Here is a 15,958-nt window from a genome sequence, read left to right on the forward strand (position 1 = left end):
CAGGATTTGAGGAAAAACCAAAATTTAATGAGACTTTTTTTAAGGACGACGCTACGCTACGATTGACTAGATAAAGACGGAGGAGCAAGATGACAAAAAATGCTTCGAGGATTGGGAAAAAACGTTGGTACAAGTGTATAATATCTGATGAGGATTTCTTTGAAGCGGACAAAATAGATATTCATGAATGAACAAATAATTTTTGAAGAAACACAAAATTCCGGATACTTTTTTAACAGACCACGTAGGGTGCATTCCTGCAAAATAAACAAAAGCTTTGTAAGTGTAAAAAGGTTTGATAAAATAAATGTAGGTTGAAATAATCATTTCAAGCGCCACACCGAGCCTCGGAGTTCCAGGGTCCACCTCGGTGTCGGTCTGACAAGCTACATAAATTTTCCATTAACCCCAAACATGACAATTACCCGGCGAACACGGACACAGAACGCTGCATCCATCAGGCTACAGGCACGCGTTGAAAGATGCCCAAAACCTTGAGCCTCGACCTCGGTTTGCTGTGGCCACCGCGGCCACCTCTAATCGGCCGCGATTAACCGGTATGCAGCTGGCGTTGCACCCTTTTGTCGACCGCAATCGAATTGGCCAAGATTGACGGCAGCGTCTTGAGTTTCGACTCCTCGGGCGTTCGAGGTCTCACCACTCGCTCACTCAATTAGTCGGCGGCGAATGGCGGCCGGCCAGCCGGCGGAATTAATTTGATCGATCGGTTCGGCACCGGAGTTTGCAAGCCGACCGCAACCAGCGCGCCACTCCGAGATTGATGCTACGCCTCGGCCGCCGGTTCTCTTCCGAGTGGACGCGCGACTAGTAAATGGACGCAAATTAATTTGGGTTTGATTTAACGGGGCGCGCTTTGTGCGAAGGCTTCCTCGAACGGAGGTACTCGAATCGGTCTCGTGTGGCTCAAAGTCCATTGTGATCGAACGGAACGAGGCAAACAAACCGGGACCGGACCGAAAGCACTAAACAATTCGGGAACAGGAATTGGCGAGTGTTCCGCGGGGCCAGTGGGCTTCGCTGATGGCGGCACAGCTTTGAGCATTGAGGAAGGCCAGGACTCTAGGCTTCCGCAAGCGGGCCGGCGCTTGTGTGCGTTCGGAGGCGCGGCGCGTTAGACGCAGCTTTCCTGCTGCGAAAAGGCCAGCGGCGTCCGGACCGTCACGATTTCCCGCAGATACTGCTTGCTGTTGCTGTGGCTGGGCGGTTGCAGTGACGGCGACTGCAGGAGTGGCGCTGGCGCCGGTTGAAGTTGCTGCTGCAGCTGCAGCAGCGCCGCCGTGGTTGGCGTGTGGGGCGTGTGCTGCTGGTGTTGGTTGTGATGGTGGTGGTGCTGTGGCGTGGCATCCGGTTGCTGCAGCTGCAACGTCAGCGGGGACTGGCTGAGATGCTGGCGCTGGTGGTGCGACTGCGAGTGCTGTGAGACGGGCGATATCAGCGGGAAAGAGCTGGCCGCCCCGGGCACGCCAGCTCCGGCCCCTGGCGGCGCTCCCCCCTTGAAGGAGCCCCCGTGGTCTATCTGGGCGTAGATCGTCGGCTCGTCGAAGTAGTTGTACGCCGGCGGTGGCGGCAGTTTGTTGAGATGGTTGTTCAGGTGCGTCGTTTTGTTGCTGCTCTCATCGTGCGACGCTGGGATGGCCAGGGCTAGTTCCGCGTAGTGCACTTCATTAGCTGGCTGCAATGGCCCGGGTGGGGAAGGAGAAAAGATCAGTTTCGAGCGTGCCAAGCGATCGACACTAAAGTTCCAAGTACTCCGTTCTGTGATGAACCAAATAAAGTCACACGTGCGGAAGTGGTCCTTTGCTTTCGTTTACTTACTTTAGGTTGTGTATGTGTGTGGGGGGGGTGCTAATGGAACCATGATAGGGCAGATCATACCCAGCGGATCTAGCGAACACCAAAGATAGGCTTCTCCAGACCGTGGCAGACACTTGACGAACGCTCCTCGAACAAAAAATACACTCAAAATCGCACCCGAGCTCCGAGTTCTTGATTGGCAAAAGTTGTAATGAGGCCCCAAAAGTCGGAACGTCGCCGGCGCGGGACTTAATTTGTTCGAGATGACGCACCACGTTTCCTCGAACGCGGCCAGCTCTGCCAGCAGTCGGCGAGAGATGGAAACTTTATTGAACTCGCTCGAACTACTTTCACATTAATTTGCACCGAACACGGTACCGGCGTCACAGGAGTGGCTTCAAAAGCTATTGCCACATCTGTCCAAACGGACACCGGAAAGCGGCAGCACCGCTCGAAGCCGAAAAACAGCTCAATCATAGTTCGTGGTTTGTTTCGAGTCCCAAGCTCAGCCTCAGCTAATTTATTTTCGATGTTTCAAATTAATCCTCCTACGGGCTGGCGAGCTGGCCACTACCTGGATGCTGCTGTCGCCGTGGGAAGAGTTTTTCGGGATGCTTCCTGCTTCCAGGGGGCGTGCGCGCGCGCAAAACCGGAAGCCAACTCGGCGAAAGAGGTGCCATCGACAAGTGGCCGTTCGGCAAACGGCACCGGGTGCCGCGTTTATATGGCTTTTTGATTGGATTGATGACTTGCTGTTTGTGGGACATTTATTTTCGAACGGCGCCGCCGACGTCGTCGTCGACGACGACATCGCCGTTACCTGCTTAGTTGGCAATTTTCGGTCGAAACGCGTCCGAACGCGCCCAAACCAACCCAAGCATTGTAGACCCGGACCCCGGAGAGGTGACGGACTCGCGTGACAGATCGGCCGTGATTCGTTACTTTCGCCCGTCTTCTGTGTGTGCCACCGAGTGGCCCAAACGGGCAGGACCTAGGGCTAGGGTTAGGTAAATATTGTACCACAATCTCTGGCGAGTGGGTGAACTCGGGGCGCCGACAGCCACTGGGGTGCCGTCGTGATAAGCGGAACGAAAGATTGCCAGCTGAAGTAACACAACTGGCCCGGCATCGTCTGCCCAGCCGGGGCCCCGGGAGGTCCATCGAGAAGTGCATAAAAGTGGGGGTCCCTGCCGGAATGCAGCATTTCGAATGCCGGACGTCACCCGGGTGCCCCCGGGGCAGGATTGCTGCTGTTCCTCGATGGAGGGCCCGCGTTGTTTTTCCAGCCCGCCGCACGTCCGGCTCGGGCCGACCGGGCTTCGTCGGGTCCGGACGTCAAGCGCCAAACCGCAACGAGTTCGCGTGTGCGTTCGTGCGTGAATTGCGAAGCCTGTGTGTTTGGGACGCACGGCATCGCAACCCGGGCCGTGCATTCGAAATGCACCCGGGCAGGACAGGACACCGCGGATGGCTCGCGTTGCATAGTGGTTGCCGGGCGTCTGACGTGCGCCGTGATTTGTGATCCGGGCCGCGGGTGGCTTTCCGACGGCCTAGAGACACACGGTGCCCGGAATGTGTCCCCCCGCTTAACATTGTTTAACCGACAGTCGGTCGGCCGGTCGGTTGGTTGGTTGGTCGGTGCGGGAATGCAAGGTATTTACTTTCCGCAACAACATGCAGAGCCTTGTGACGATGCGCCATCGAAAGGAATTCCAAATGCTTTCGAATCAAACCTGTCTCATTACGGATGTTCATAGCGTGCGTGCACTTTAACCGGGCACCAAGAAGCGGGCCGCGTTGCATTCTGCTGGAAGCTAGTGTTACAAGTTTTGGACTTTGGGCTGACGACGGTTGAGATAAGATTGGAACCGACACATCAAACGGGCAACGAGGAATGATCACAATTTCTGTCACTGGAAACGGTTTTCAACTTTTTGTGAAGAATGCCAACAATTTTGTCGAATTTTGTTTGCTCATTAGTCCGCGTATCCTGAAGCCTATGGAGGTCGTACTTTAATGGCTTGAGAAGTCTCCTAGCGAATCTGTTGTTTTACCTTGTTTATACTGTTAGACTTTTATACACTAACCATACGTTTTGTTGACGAAACATTTCTTTTGCAAAGAGACACATTTCGGGGTGAAATCCTATTATCATGACTCTCATTTACGATGTTCTGAAGCAGTAGTCCTATGGCAAGCGTTTCAGGCACCAAAATCTGGTAGTCAGACAAGAGGAAGAATTAAATGTTGATGGAAAATCGCGGAGTGACTAGGTTTTAGACTAATGGCGTCTTGATCAAAGGATCGGTTAAAATCACTTTGTGGTTCGAAAAGATACTGGCCGTCCAAGATGAGACCCTTCGGTGTTTAGAGTAGTTTAATCGAGATGAAACCTTTTGCTTTGTCACTAAGGTTCTTTACAAATTGCTCTCGAATCGGAAAAGAAATCAATCGATAACCATCCCAAAAAACTGTGCATTGACTGTCAATGATCCGTACTTTTATCCTACCCCTTACTTCTGTTTTGAAATGACGGTCGGATCATTGTCCCGACTATTACGTAGCCTTGAAAAGGAGCTCGAAACGGTGACAAAATGTACTTTAAAAATACAACTAACCGATCAATGGCAATCAGGTAATGAAAAAAGCCAGATTGCTCGCGTGTCGATGTGGAAAAAAACCAATTAAAAGTTAGTTCTCAAAAATCCACCCAACTTGCTGGGTCCCAGCGGCATGAAATCGATTGCATCGAAAGGAACGCATTTAAAATTGAGTCACTTCGTTGGCCATCCGTGCCATCCGACTGCATCCGATTGGTGCAGTACTGTAACGCGAAATTGCATTCGATTCGTGGAAAAACTCAACCGGAAAAGGCAACCGGACGATGGAGAGTATGGAAAATACTCCAAACAGGAGCCGGTTCTGTACCAGGACTTGGACTAGCAAGTTGGGCACCGACTTCTTGTGGCACCGACTTCTTTTAGACACTTCCAAGAAGTCCACTTTCCTGAACGCGTTCCTTTTTATCCTCGCAATCCACCAATGCCAGATCCGGAGCATTGGGATGTCTGTGTTTTCGCTCCAACAAGTCCATTGATGGCGGACTTGCCTTCTGCACCGATGCAGAGCAGACACTTTTTAGGGCCCGGAACTGTGTCTGTGGCGACCCGATGGTGCAGAAAATTTGATGAGCAACAAATCGATGGGGAAGTGTGCGCCGGGCTGATGATGAAGCCTGGGCCCCAGGTCCCAGGGACAACCGTGTCAAAAACATGTGCCGCCAGGGGATTGCTCGATGAAGGTGGTGGTCCCCACGCCCCCCGGGGGCGACACATTGTGCGATCTCATTTAAAAAATAACGTTATCCAACTGGGTCATCTTGTTATGCTCGTTTCCGCTTCCATCTTGTGGCTATTTTTTGCCACGTGGACGGACATACGTGCGAGGGAGCCTAGGGTTTCGTCTTCGGTAGAGGTGTTTTCTGCAGCACAGCACAGGAGGGTTTGATCCGTCCGATCCGTCGGACCGGTGCTCCTTGAACTTGCTGTCGTTTCATACGAGCCCCGACCGGCCAGCCCGTGTGTGTGTGTGTCAGAGATTGTGGAGTTGCGTTCTGCTCGGTTGAGTTCGACTAGCCCGGCCCGGCCTCCAGGTAGGGACCTTGAGGCTGTCCTTCTCATCCTTTCTTATCGCATCTTCGAGCCCACCCCCTCCGGGGCGATCATCAGTCAGTCGAGTGTCGTGCAAGCGAACGAATCCTCCGGCTTCGGTCTTCCGGACATCGGTGCACTCCACAAACAAACCGGCAGCCAGAGCGGTGGCAAAAAAGTGAGTCACACAAACGGGTAAATGGAGTGAATTGATGCGGAGAAAAGAAGCTGAAAAAGTGACTCGCTTTTTCCGGTGCCCTTTGGCTCTCCGAGCCCACCGAGTTGACGGCGGCGGCGGCGGCCGCCGTGTGCTGTCATTCGCGCCCGTCCGCCAAATGCAGCTGCAACGGGCGTCGTCGTCGGGCGGGCACATCCGTAGGTGTTTGCATTTTTACTCAGCTTATGAATTTGTAGTGTGCTTGACCCGCTGCTCGGCGAGCTCGGCGAACGACGCCCGGAGCTCAACAGTCACCATTTCTTTTTCTCTCCTTGGCCACCTGTCTTTGCCCGAGTCGCCGTGGAACGTCTGAAGAGTCTTGACGTTTTGTGTGACGAGAAAAAGAGTGCAGATTCCGCCATGTTCAGTATTATAGACTGCGCACCGAAACAAGAGCCCTTCGTTGTAGGGGAACTGGCCTTTTTAATTGTACGTAACGATTGTTACCAACCACTCACAGTCACATTTGAAATGAAAATCCTTCGCCGACACGCTTCCAGCCACCCCGGCCAACCAGATTGATGAGCCCCGAACAGCACCGTGGTCCCGGACTCGGTTATGGGCCGGTCGATTGGCCGATGTTCGCAATGGTACCGCCGGGACCGATTGTTGTAACACTCCCGGGCCAGCTATCGTTCGATAAATAACGGAACTCCAGGGGATGCTGTGCTGTACCGCGGGTTAGTTAGGGTCCCGGGGGCGACCCACTGACAGTGCACTCGTCCGGGACTCCATTTTAAAATTATCTCACACCGGGCCGGACCACCACAGTGGCAACCAATGGCAGCGCCGGCTTTATCGGCTATCGGGGAGCTCCCGGGGTTATCTTTCCGGTTCGGTGATTCGGTGGTTCGGTGGGAAATAATTGGGTCTGTGTCCGAGCCAACCACCGACCGACCACCGATGCGCGGAACAGCGCACTTCAGCGCCGAATCGGTGGGCACTTGCCTTGCCGATGAAAAATCGTCTGCTCTTAGGCACTCAGGTACTCGGGATCCCGCATATCGTCGTCCGTGGCAGGATGCGTGGTGTTGCGGCTCGCAAACGGTGAGATAGGTCGAGGCACTGACGCAAAAAAAAACCGAACAACGGAAAACTTACACTGGACTCGCGTGGCCCGATCCGAGATTCATGGTGCTGGAATCGGGAACGATTATTGCCGAAAGCGGCCATCTTGCGTGTCGGAGTCGAAGTCCAGATCCGGGCCGCGAACGGTGCCACGAGGGTAACGGCATATAATCAGCAATTGACATTTCGGCTACTCTCGGTTACCATTTGACCGGTGGTGGGCCTCGGGTTAAGCGATGGTGCCAGGCCATGGCACGGTCACTGTCGCGCGGCCATAAACTGCCATAACGGCAGAATGAAGTGTCACCATTTTCGGGTGCAACGAGCCGGGCGATAGCGGTGATTACGCGTCGTAGGCCTTGCGTTTGCTGGGCCTTTGGGCCATTTGGGCTGAAATGTGCGCTGGGGTCGGTCGACTTCGTTTTCTCTCTCTGGTTTCGTTTGTGACATTTCGTTTGACTTTACTTCGAGTAGCTCGGCTCTCTGTGGGAACCATTCTGGTCTGCTATCGACCGAAGGTTGCTTTTGAGGGCGAGTCAACACCAGTGCCAAGTTCTGGTGAGTTGTTTCAAATAAAAATCTCAGTCAACTACGTGGCACAAGGTGTAACCGGAAACGCCACCATGCGTCGGAACCTCACCATGCGTTCACTGAAGGACTCGCTAGACGCTGGGGTTCACTGAATGACGGGTGGCCGTTTTTATTCCATCACCACTCGACCCTACCGTCCGCCATGCACTACAATATTAATTTTCTCCCACTAGCTCAGTGACCGCACCTCGTCGACGTCGGCCGTCGGCCGTCGCCGTCAAGTGGATAGCTGGAGCGGTGATGCACGTTGGCCGCAAAAAGACGCAAACGATACGATCTGCGGTTGCTCATTACAAATGAACATCTTAAAAACGCATTCATCAAACATGGCGGTCGTACCCTGGAAGTGCCGCAGTGCTCGGGTCCGTGGTTCGCACCCGGAGTGGAAATGTGTTGCCATGATTAATCTCCTAGCCCGTTGACCACACCGTCCCCCCGGGGGGTTGGTGTGGAAGAAGAAAAAGTCTCGTTTTCCAGAGCTGAAAAGAGCGAGATGTAGGATGTCCATGCCCATTGGTCCATGCCTTCGCTCGACATCGACAGCATCGTGACCACAGGAGTCGGCCGACACCAGCCAGCCGTAGGTAGCTCCAACGGGCTAGCGAGGTGTCCTTCAGCCAACTTGTGCCTCGGGGGGCGTCCTAGGGAAATTGTCACAAAAGGACCCTCCGCAAGGTTGAATGTGTGGCCGATGCAGGCTTTCCACACCCGGGAGGGAAACCAACCCGGGATCTCGGAGCTTTCCTGCTGCGTGTGGGAAAACAAATGTTCAGCTACGTACGTTGGAGTCAAGTGTAGACCTCCCGGTTTGAGTTAATATTGACATCGTTTACGCACACACACACGCACACAGGCCATGCGTGTAACGTCGGACAAAGCAGAAGATGCATCCTCATTAAGAATTCTTGTGGATGTTATCGTGTTAGGGTTCGCCCGCTAACCTAGTGTAGCTTCCATGCGTTCGCTCCATGTGGGACCATTAAAGTTGTACACACATCAGGTTGGTCAATGAGTCGTGAGACTATGGGTTTAGGAACTCGGTTCTCGGGATCGAGAACTTTAGCCAAAGCAAAGGACCCACAGGACTTATGAATCTATATATTAGGTAGTCTAAAAAGAAATCCATTATTTTTGCGTGTACTTCAAAACTGTTTTTAATACGGTTTCAATTGTTCGATTTTCGTCAAATATGCACCGTTTTGTTGGAAAATTTGTTGTCTTTTTAAAAATACCTTCATAATGCCTCTCTTGTAGAAGGGTTAGTTGTTATTGGCGAAAAACTCGAACAATCCATTTTCACAATCCATTTTTTATCTTACTTTTTCATCACTCGGGAAATTTTGTAATGCGGGAAAAAGGTGTCAATCGCTTAGTGCAAGGTCCGGACTATACGGTGGATGCATTAAAACTTCCCAACCAAGCTCTCGGACTTTCTGAGGGGTCACTAAAGACCTGTGTATCATTTCGTTGTCCTGGTGGAACAAAAAACCTCTTCCGTTGGCCGATTCTGGTCGTTTCTGGTCAATTGCTAGCTTCGAACGGTGCAATTATTGACAGTAGAGATCTGAATTTATTGTTTAGCTACACGGAAACGACTCATAATAAACGGTGCCTTTCAAGTCCCACCATATACCCAGTAGAACCTTTCTAAGCAAGAGTCCTGGTTTGAACACCGGTTAAGATGCTTCAACACGCTTAGACTACGACCGATTTCACACAATATTGTCGTAAGTGACCCATTTATCATCACCAGTACCCATCCGTTTAAGAAATGGGTCGATTTCATTCCATTTGGCAAAAATTGTGCAGATGGAAATTCGAGCCATAATGTTTTTTGGTGTAAATAGGGTTGCGCCTAAACATCGAGCTTCTTCGTGAATCCAGCTTTGCACAAATGGCTTAAAACTGTCTGATGGTTAATCTTTAGCTCCTGGCCGATGCTCTGACTACTAACATGCTGACCAACTTTGTTTATTTCTGTGATTTTATCGACATTTTCGATGACGTGTCTGCCTGTGCGAGGAGCATCTTTAACATCGAAAATAACTTAGACGGGTCAACGAAACCAAAATTGATCACAACTGGCTGTTACACTATCGGGATCATAAGCAACATGCAAAATTTCAGCGGTCTAGCTTGAATTTTCGCCTTTTTCAAAGAAAAATTGTAAAATGTACCGTATTTTCTCTATGGTGACTTCCATTGTTAACACCCTGTAACTCACAAACGAATAGAACAAACAATAAACAGTGAAAGCATTTTTTTAAGTGTAAAGTATCAGCTTTAAAACGAGCCTAAACTTGAAACTGTACGATTGATACTTCACGAGATATCGATCACTAAAGGCATCTACCGTGAAAATAATGGATTTCTTTTTAGACTACCTAATATATAAAATTCAAGTTGTGTCTGTATGTCCCTTATAGACTCCGAAACTACTGGACCGATTGACTCGAAATTTGGTATACAGGGGTTTTTGGGGCCGGGGAGTGCAATAGTCAAGGTTAGAAACCCCTCACCCCCCTCTTTCTTTGCCATCCCATACAAGTAACTGTTTAAAACATCAATTACTCCACAAGTTATGAATCGAATTTAATCAAAACTTGCACAATGGTTGCTGGTCACCTGAGAAACCATGTGACAAAATTTGGTCCTTACAGGACGAGGGGAAGGAGGGGTCCCCATACAACCCCAATCCTTAAAATACGTCCTACGGCAAAATGGGTATCGTTTCTTAGGTTTTGGTGGTCTGTAAATCGATTGGTTTCACTTAAAAGCCTTTTCCTTCCTTCTTCCACCTACCACCACCCCTCATTCCATCCATCTTGAAGTAGTGTGATGTTGGGGGAACTGCATTGTTTGCGTTAAATTTTTGAAGAAGGTGAGAGAGAGAGAGAGAGAAAGAGAGAGGGAGAGAGTGAGAGAGGGGGAGAGAGTGAGAGAGGGGGAGAGAGGGGAGAGAGAGGGAGAGAGAGGGAGAGAGAGAGATGGACAGGGAGATGGAGAGAGAGAGAGAGAGAGAGAGAGATGGAGAGAGTAACAGAGATAGGGAGAAAGAGAGAGATAGAGATAGAGATAGAGATAGAGATAGAGATAGAGATAGAGATAGAGATAGAGATAGAGATAGAGATAGAGATAGAGATAGATAGCTGGTGCGAGTTTTGCCATGTATCTAACAGGAAGCGGGAAGGGAAGCCAATCGGATACATCACCGGGAAGCCCTACCATTTGAAACAGAGTAATGGGAGGCGGAAAGGGAAACTGAACATATACGTGACCGGGAAGCATGATCGTCTGAAAAGTAGAAGTAACGGGAAATGCAAAGGGAAGCTGATCGGATACGTCACCAGGAAGTCCTTTGAAACGACGGATAAGCGAGAAATGAGGATGAAATGAGGCGTGGCAACGCGCGCCGGGATCAGCTAGTTTCTTATAAACTACTAGGTCTATGTGTCGAGAATCTGAATTTTAGAATGATGGCTGTACCTGCCGATTGGGACTTCCCAGTTTTGCTGTCCATTAATCATTCCCTTGTGTTGACATCAGGTAAATGATTTCAGGTCGAAAAAAAAAATATTTCGGTTTGCAACCCATCTTTGAAAGGGTTAGACCATGACAACTTTTGTGCCTGAAAATGACATTTCGCGGGAATTATTATTTTTCTGCTTCCCTTAAAGAAAACTGCTTCGGAATCACACCAAATGCTTGTCGGGACTTGTGTTTGGAAGATCGCAATGCTTTAAGTAGTTTAAAAAAATTCAAAATGGCGATTTTGACTTTACAAAAAAAAGCGTCGAAGGACTCCTAAAAACGGACTTTCTGATGGGACAGAAAGGTGTGGTGTTTCACAAGCTCCTAAAACCTGATGGAAACGTTAATTCCGATCGCTACTGACAACAAATGATCAATTTGAACCATGCATTGATCGAAAAACAACCAAAAAACCAATTTGTTATCAACAATGGAGGCGCCTAGTAGGCCGTGGCAACAAGCACCAGGCGCCTAAAAAAGCAAAACTGTTTCAGAGCACTATCAAATCATTTGGATGGGAGCTGCTATTCCTCCCGGCGTTATTCGCCAGACTTGGCTCTTTCCGAATATCATTCTTTTTCATCGATGGGACACGTATTAGCTGAGAAGCTCTTCGTTTTCTACGAGGAAGTCGAAATGGGAAGACTACATCTTCTTCTTCTTTTGGCGCTACAACCGCTGAGCAGTCTTGGCCTGCACCAGAGACAATGTTAATCTCTGATGCTCGTTTCCTGTAACATTTTAATTTTTACGGACGGGATTTTATTCACCAGACTTGGCTCTTTCCGAATATCATTCTTTTTCATCGATGGGACACGTATTGGCTGAGAAGCTCCTCGTTTTCTGAGAGGAAGTCGAAATGGGAAGACTAATTAGTTTCCTTAAAGAGTCGAAGAATTCTTTTTTCTGGGAATCCATTATTTAGCAGAGAGATAGGAGAAATGTATAGCTAGCGATTGCACATACTTCGAATAAAATATAAATTTGCATAAAAATTTTATAAACATTTTTGTGTGTCAAAAAATTCCGATTCTCGACGATTCTTTTGAAAATGTTAGTCAAGTACCATTTTAACCGACGGACTGGCCGGGGGGACCAAGATTGGTCCAATTAAGTTGGAAGTAATGCTAACTCTAATTATAGATGGGAACTTTCCGCACCTAAAATGCTGTCGCTTCACTAGCTCGCGTCACCACGACTCACTTGCTGGCCGCTTGTGGGCCGCCCGAAGAAGCCAACTGAAGCAGGATTTTCAGTAAATTTCCAGTAGACCACAGTTTCTCATTTTGCTTCATTCCGTTCCGAATTCCGTAGCTTAAAGAGACCACCAGCAGGCAGAGACACACACACACACATGCAGGAGTAAGTAAAAGAAAGCAAACCACTCGCAGCTGGCATCGTCGAGGAGGACTCAAAGCATGCTCTGATGAGCTGTTGACGACCTCGTCGTGTCGATTGTTCATCATGTTACGGGTGTGATTTGTGCTGTGCGTATGTATGCGTGTACGGCACCACAGGGAGTTTCGCCGCAGATCCACCCGTTTTTTGGGAGGACCGGATGTTCGTGTGTGTGTGTGTGTGTATGTGTGTTGGTGATGATGTTGATGAGTCGCTCTATATGCACATGCCTGCTGCTTTCACCGGGTTGCCGGTGAGCCTAGAAAGCGTAATGAAATGATGAACCTACCCCGGTTAGGTACGTTTTCCGGCTATCGTCTAATATCGTCCTGCCGATAATGTCATGCTTGCTGTTGCATAATGAATTATGCAGCGCCGTAGGAGTCTGATTTGCTGATATTAATTTGTAATCGGGATCTGGAAAATGTCAAACGGAGAGAGAGAGAGAGAGATAGAGAGAGAGCGAGAGAAAGGTGGAGAGAAACAGTGTGAAACACAGCGTGAAGGAGCGAGACAGTCAGAGAGAGATCATGGAACGCGACGCGAGTGGCACCGCGCGGTGCCAGTCCAAATTACCGGTTCGCGCAACCGATTCGGAACCTAGGAACACATCCGGAACTCCGGGGCACACTTAGCGCAAAAAAACGGTCAAACAAAAGCACAAACGGCCGAAAGCTAAGCGCAAAAGCGACAATGAAGGGGCCCGAACGGAAAGAAGCAAAAGGTAAATGGCACCGCAGCGGGTGGAGGGGGGACCGTAGGGATCCGCGAGTCGGGCGACTGCCAATTCTCCGCTCACTTTGCCAATCCCGGCCGGAATGGAATAATTAGCATGACAAAGGGCACCGAGGGCCCGCGTTCCGTGGAACGGATTAATGGGATGCGTTTGACTTTTGCTTCCTTGGGTAGTGGTCCGCGCGAATGTCGGACGTCGTCGACTCCGTCGTCGTCGTCCTTGTCGTCATCGGTAATGGGAAATGGGACAAAGCGGCACCACGAGGCCAACATTGAGTGCTAGGTGGTAGAAGTGTATACTTGTAACGTGTAACAGGGACTCTGTGTGTGTGTGAGAGAGAGAGATTGAAGGTCCATTGTAACTGGCCCGGATCGGGCAGTGGAAGGATCGGATGCGCGGGACGCCTCTTACCCTCGTTCGACGGGACCACGTCGGGGTTCTTCTCGTCGTACATGTCTTCCGACTGGCTGAGCGGTAATGAGATTTTCTCCTTAATTGGCAGATTACCGGGCCGCTTGCCGAGCCCTCCGGGGCCCTTCGGCCCACCGCTGCTGGTCAGCTGCTTGGCCTGCGTCGACCGGAGCTTGAAGGCGGCCGCCACCGCGATTATTATGCAGATTATCATCGTTAAAATGCCAATAAATATTCCGATCGATACGATCGGCGTTAGCTCGAATTCCGTGTGTGACCCTGTGTGACCGACGCAAAGAGAAAGATGGAGAAAGAAAGAGAGAGGGAGAGAGAAAAGAAAGGTTGATTAAAACCATGGCGCGCGGTTGAATCCGAATTGAGGACAAAAAATCGGTCCCCGCGTAATCGAAGAGAAATGTTCCGGGCATGCCATCCGACGGCCACACTTCGATGACTCGATGACACCGTTGCTGTTATGTTGTGGAAATTCCTGGTGGCGTTTTTCGTCACCGCCCCCCCCACCCCATTCGGAAAACTCGTCGGAAAAACGGACATCGAAATGTTTATTATACTGCTCGGTCGGTCTCCTAGTGGGCCGCACCGCACTCGGTTCCATTGTGGCCGGTGTATGCGTGGTGGTGATGGTGTGTATTTTCCGCGCCCATTCGGGTGAGAAATTGGGTGTTATTTTTCGCAACTCCCGATCGCGGTGGCCCAATGTTTTGAGACTAATTTTCAGTTTAAACTCCGGTGCGGCGGTCTCTCCGTTGCTCAGTTTTAAGTTTCTTTGTTCGGACACACCGGAAAACAATTGAACTGTAAGATAAGCAATAAGGTAGCTAATGGTGCACATAAAAGTATAAAACAAACAAACGATTATGTGGTTGCATCGCAATAAATTGTGTGGTGCATCCAATCAGTGCCCTTTTAATTATCAATGGACCATAACTTGGAATAGCCCGAAAACCGGTCCGGACTGATTATTATCAGACGCACCACGTTATCGCACGGCACGGCATTATTACGGTTACCATTATTCATAACCATCGGGTTAAGGGGAAATCCCTGGGAAAAGAACTTTCCCGGGGCCAATGAAACTCAGCCCGAATCGGAACGGGGAAACCCAGTCCTTATCGGACAATTTATTTGCGTTCGTTCAATACGAAGAAAGCAACAGAACCAAACAAAAAAAATAAAATAGAAACGGGAACGAATTTGCATCTCGTTTGTCCTTCGTGGCGCAGCTCCCGGAAACAGCTCCCGGTTGGCAAAGCGGGCCATTTAGCCCGCCTGGAAGTACACAAAAAAAAGTGTGACGCACCAACAAAAACGCGTGCCAGAACCCTTGCGAGAGCTTTCCGCGTGAAAACCCGCGTGCACATAGATCATCTCCAAGAATTATGCAGAACAAACGGGAAGCGAACGAAATACACCGATAAATTAAATGGGCTCTCCACGTCCATGTCCACGTTTTTGTCTATCAAGACCCGCCGGGTTGGCATGGAGCGAATAAAAAAAACCGTCAGAAAATATTGGAAAAAGGATCGAACGGAATGGAAAATCGGCTCGTGACCGGCGTTTTCACGGCGGGGCCACGCAAACTGTTTTCCTCGCGCTGGTTGGGAGAAAATTGGTAATCGGAGTAATAGTTCAAATTCATTCCGGAACACGGCGGCGTGCGTGGCTGGCCTGGAGGGCAACCAGTTCTTTGACGCTCCCTCGCTCATTTGCATGCCCTTTGCTGGCTGGTGCCCGTAATTGTTTATGTGTATTTATTTATTAAATAAATCTGATAAATTAAATTAAATGCCGATAAGCCGCCACCGGCAGCAGGCTCAGCAGCAGCGGTCGGTGCGCTTCGCCATCGAAAGGGGTTTTAGAGGACGCGCATTTTCCACGCATTTTCCTTTCACGTTCGATCCTTAGCATTTTCTTTTGTGAGTACCGCGTTTTTTTCCGGCACGATCGGCACACCGGTGTGGTATCTTTTGTGGTTTGGTGTGCGCCCAGAAACGCTGTTGGTGGCAAAGCAAAATAGGAGCAATTTTTTTGTCACGACCCCACAGCCTGGCTAGCGATCGAAAAATTTATTATGCGGCATTAATTGAGTGGAATAATTGTGCGTTGTCCACATTTTTGGGCCCGCTTGTTGAGTAATGTGTGGACTTTAAGCTTGAATCGGAGAAATCGTTTAAAGGGTATCTTCATTTCAAAAGAATCAGAATCTGAGCCCAAACTTTATGATAACTGACCCATAATAAGGAGCGCGATATGTTTCGAAAAATGCACTCTATCCGAGGGACACATTTGCAGAGCCCCCACCAACGCCCAGTGGCTGTGCGCCCCACCGAACGCCGTATTGATCCTTTCCGTATACAAAAAAGGCTGCAGCATGTTTCGTTCCCGGTCCGGAACCACTCCATCCGAGCGTCGGTACGGGAATGGCCAATAAATCAATCAGTTGGGCAAGATTTATCGGCATTACATACAATTTGTGTGCATTTTACGTCGTCGTAAAAAAAAACGCCAGAAGATCAGCTC

At 49.8% G+C, this 15,958-nt stretch overlaps 1 protein-coding gene across 1 annotated transcript in view; it reads right to left on the reverse strand.

Annotated features, from left to right (window-relative positions):
- Positions 1-1,132: 1,132 nt before the first annotated feature.
- The window catches only part of LOC128269873 (contactin-4), a 106,209-nt gene continuing 91,383 nt past the window's right edge, over positions 1,133-15,958 (reverse strand). Inside the window, exons 14-16 of the mRNA XM_053007278.1 lie at positions 13,418-13,696; positions 12,556-12,687; positions 1,133-1,689 (exon numbers count right to left, since the gene is read on the reverse strand). Coding sequence (XP_052863238.1) covers positions 1,133-1,689; positions 12,556-12,687; positions 13,418-13,696 — 968 coding nt within the window. The remainder of the gene's footprint in view (positions 1,690-12,555; positions 12,688-13,417; positions 13,697-15,958) is intronic.

Source organism: Anopheles cruzii, chromosome 3, assembly GCF_943734635.1.
Source record: "Anopheles cruzii chromosome 3, idAnoCruzAS_RS32_06, whole genome shotgun sequence".
Lineage (NCBI taxonomy): Eukaryota > Metazoa > Arthropoda > Insecta > Diptera > Culicidae > Anopheles > Anopheles cruzii.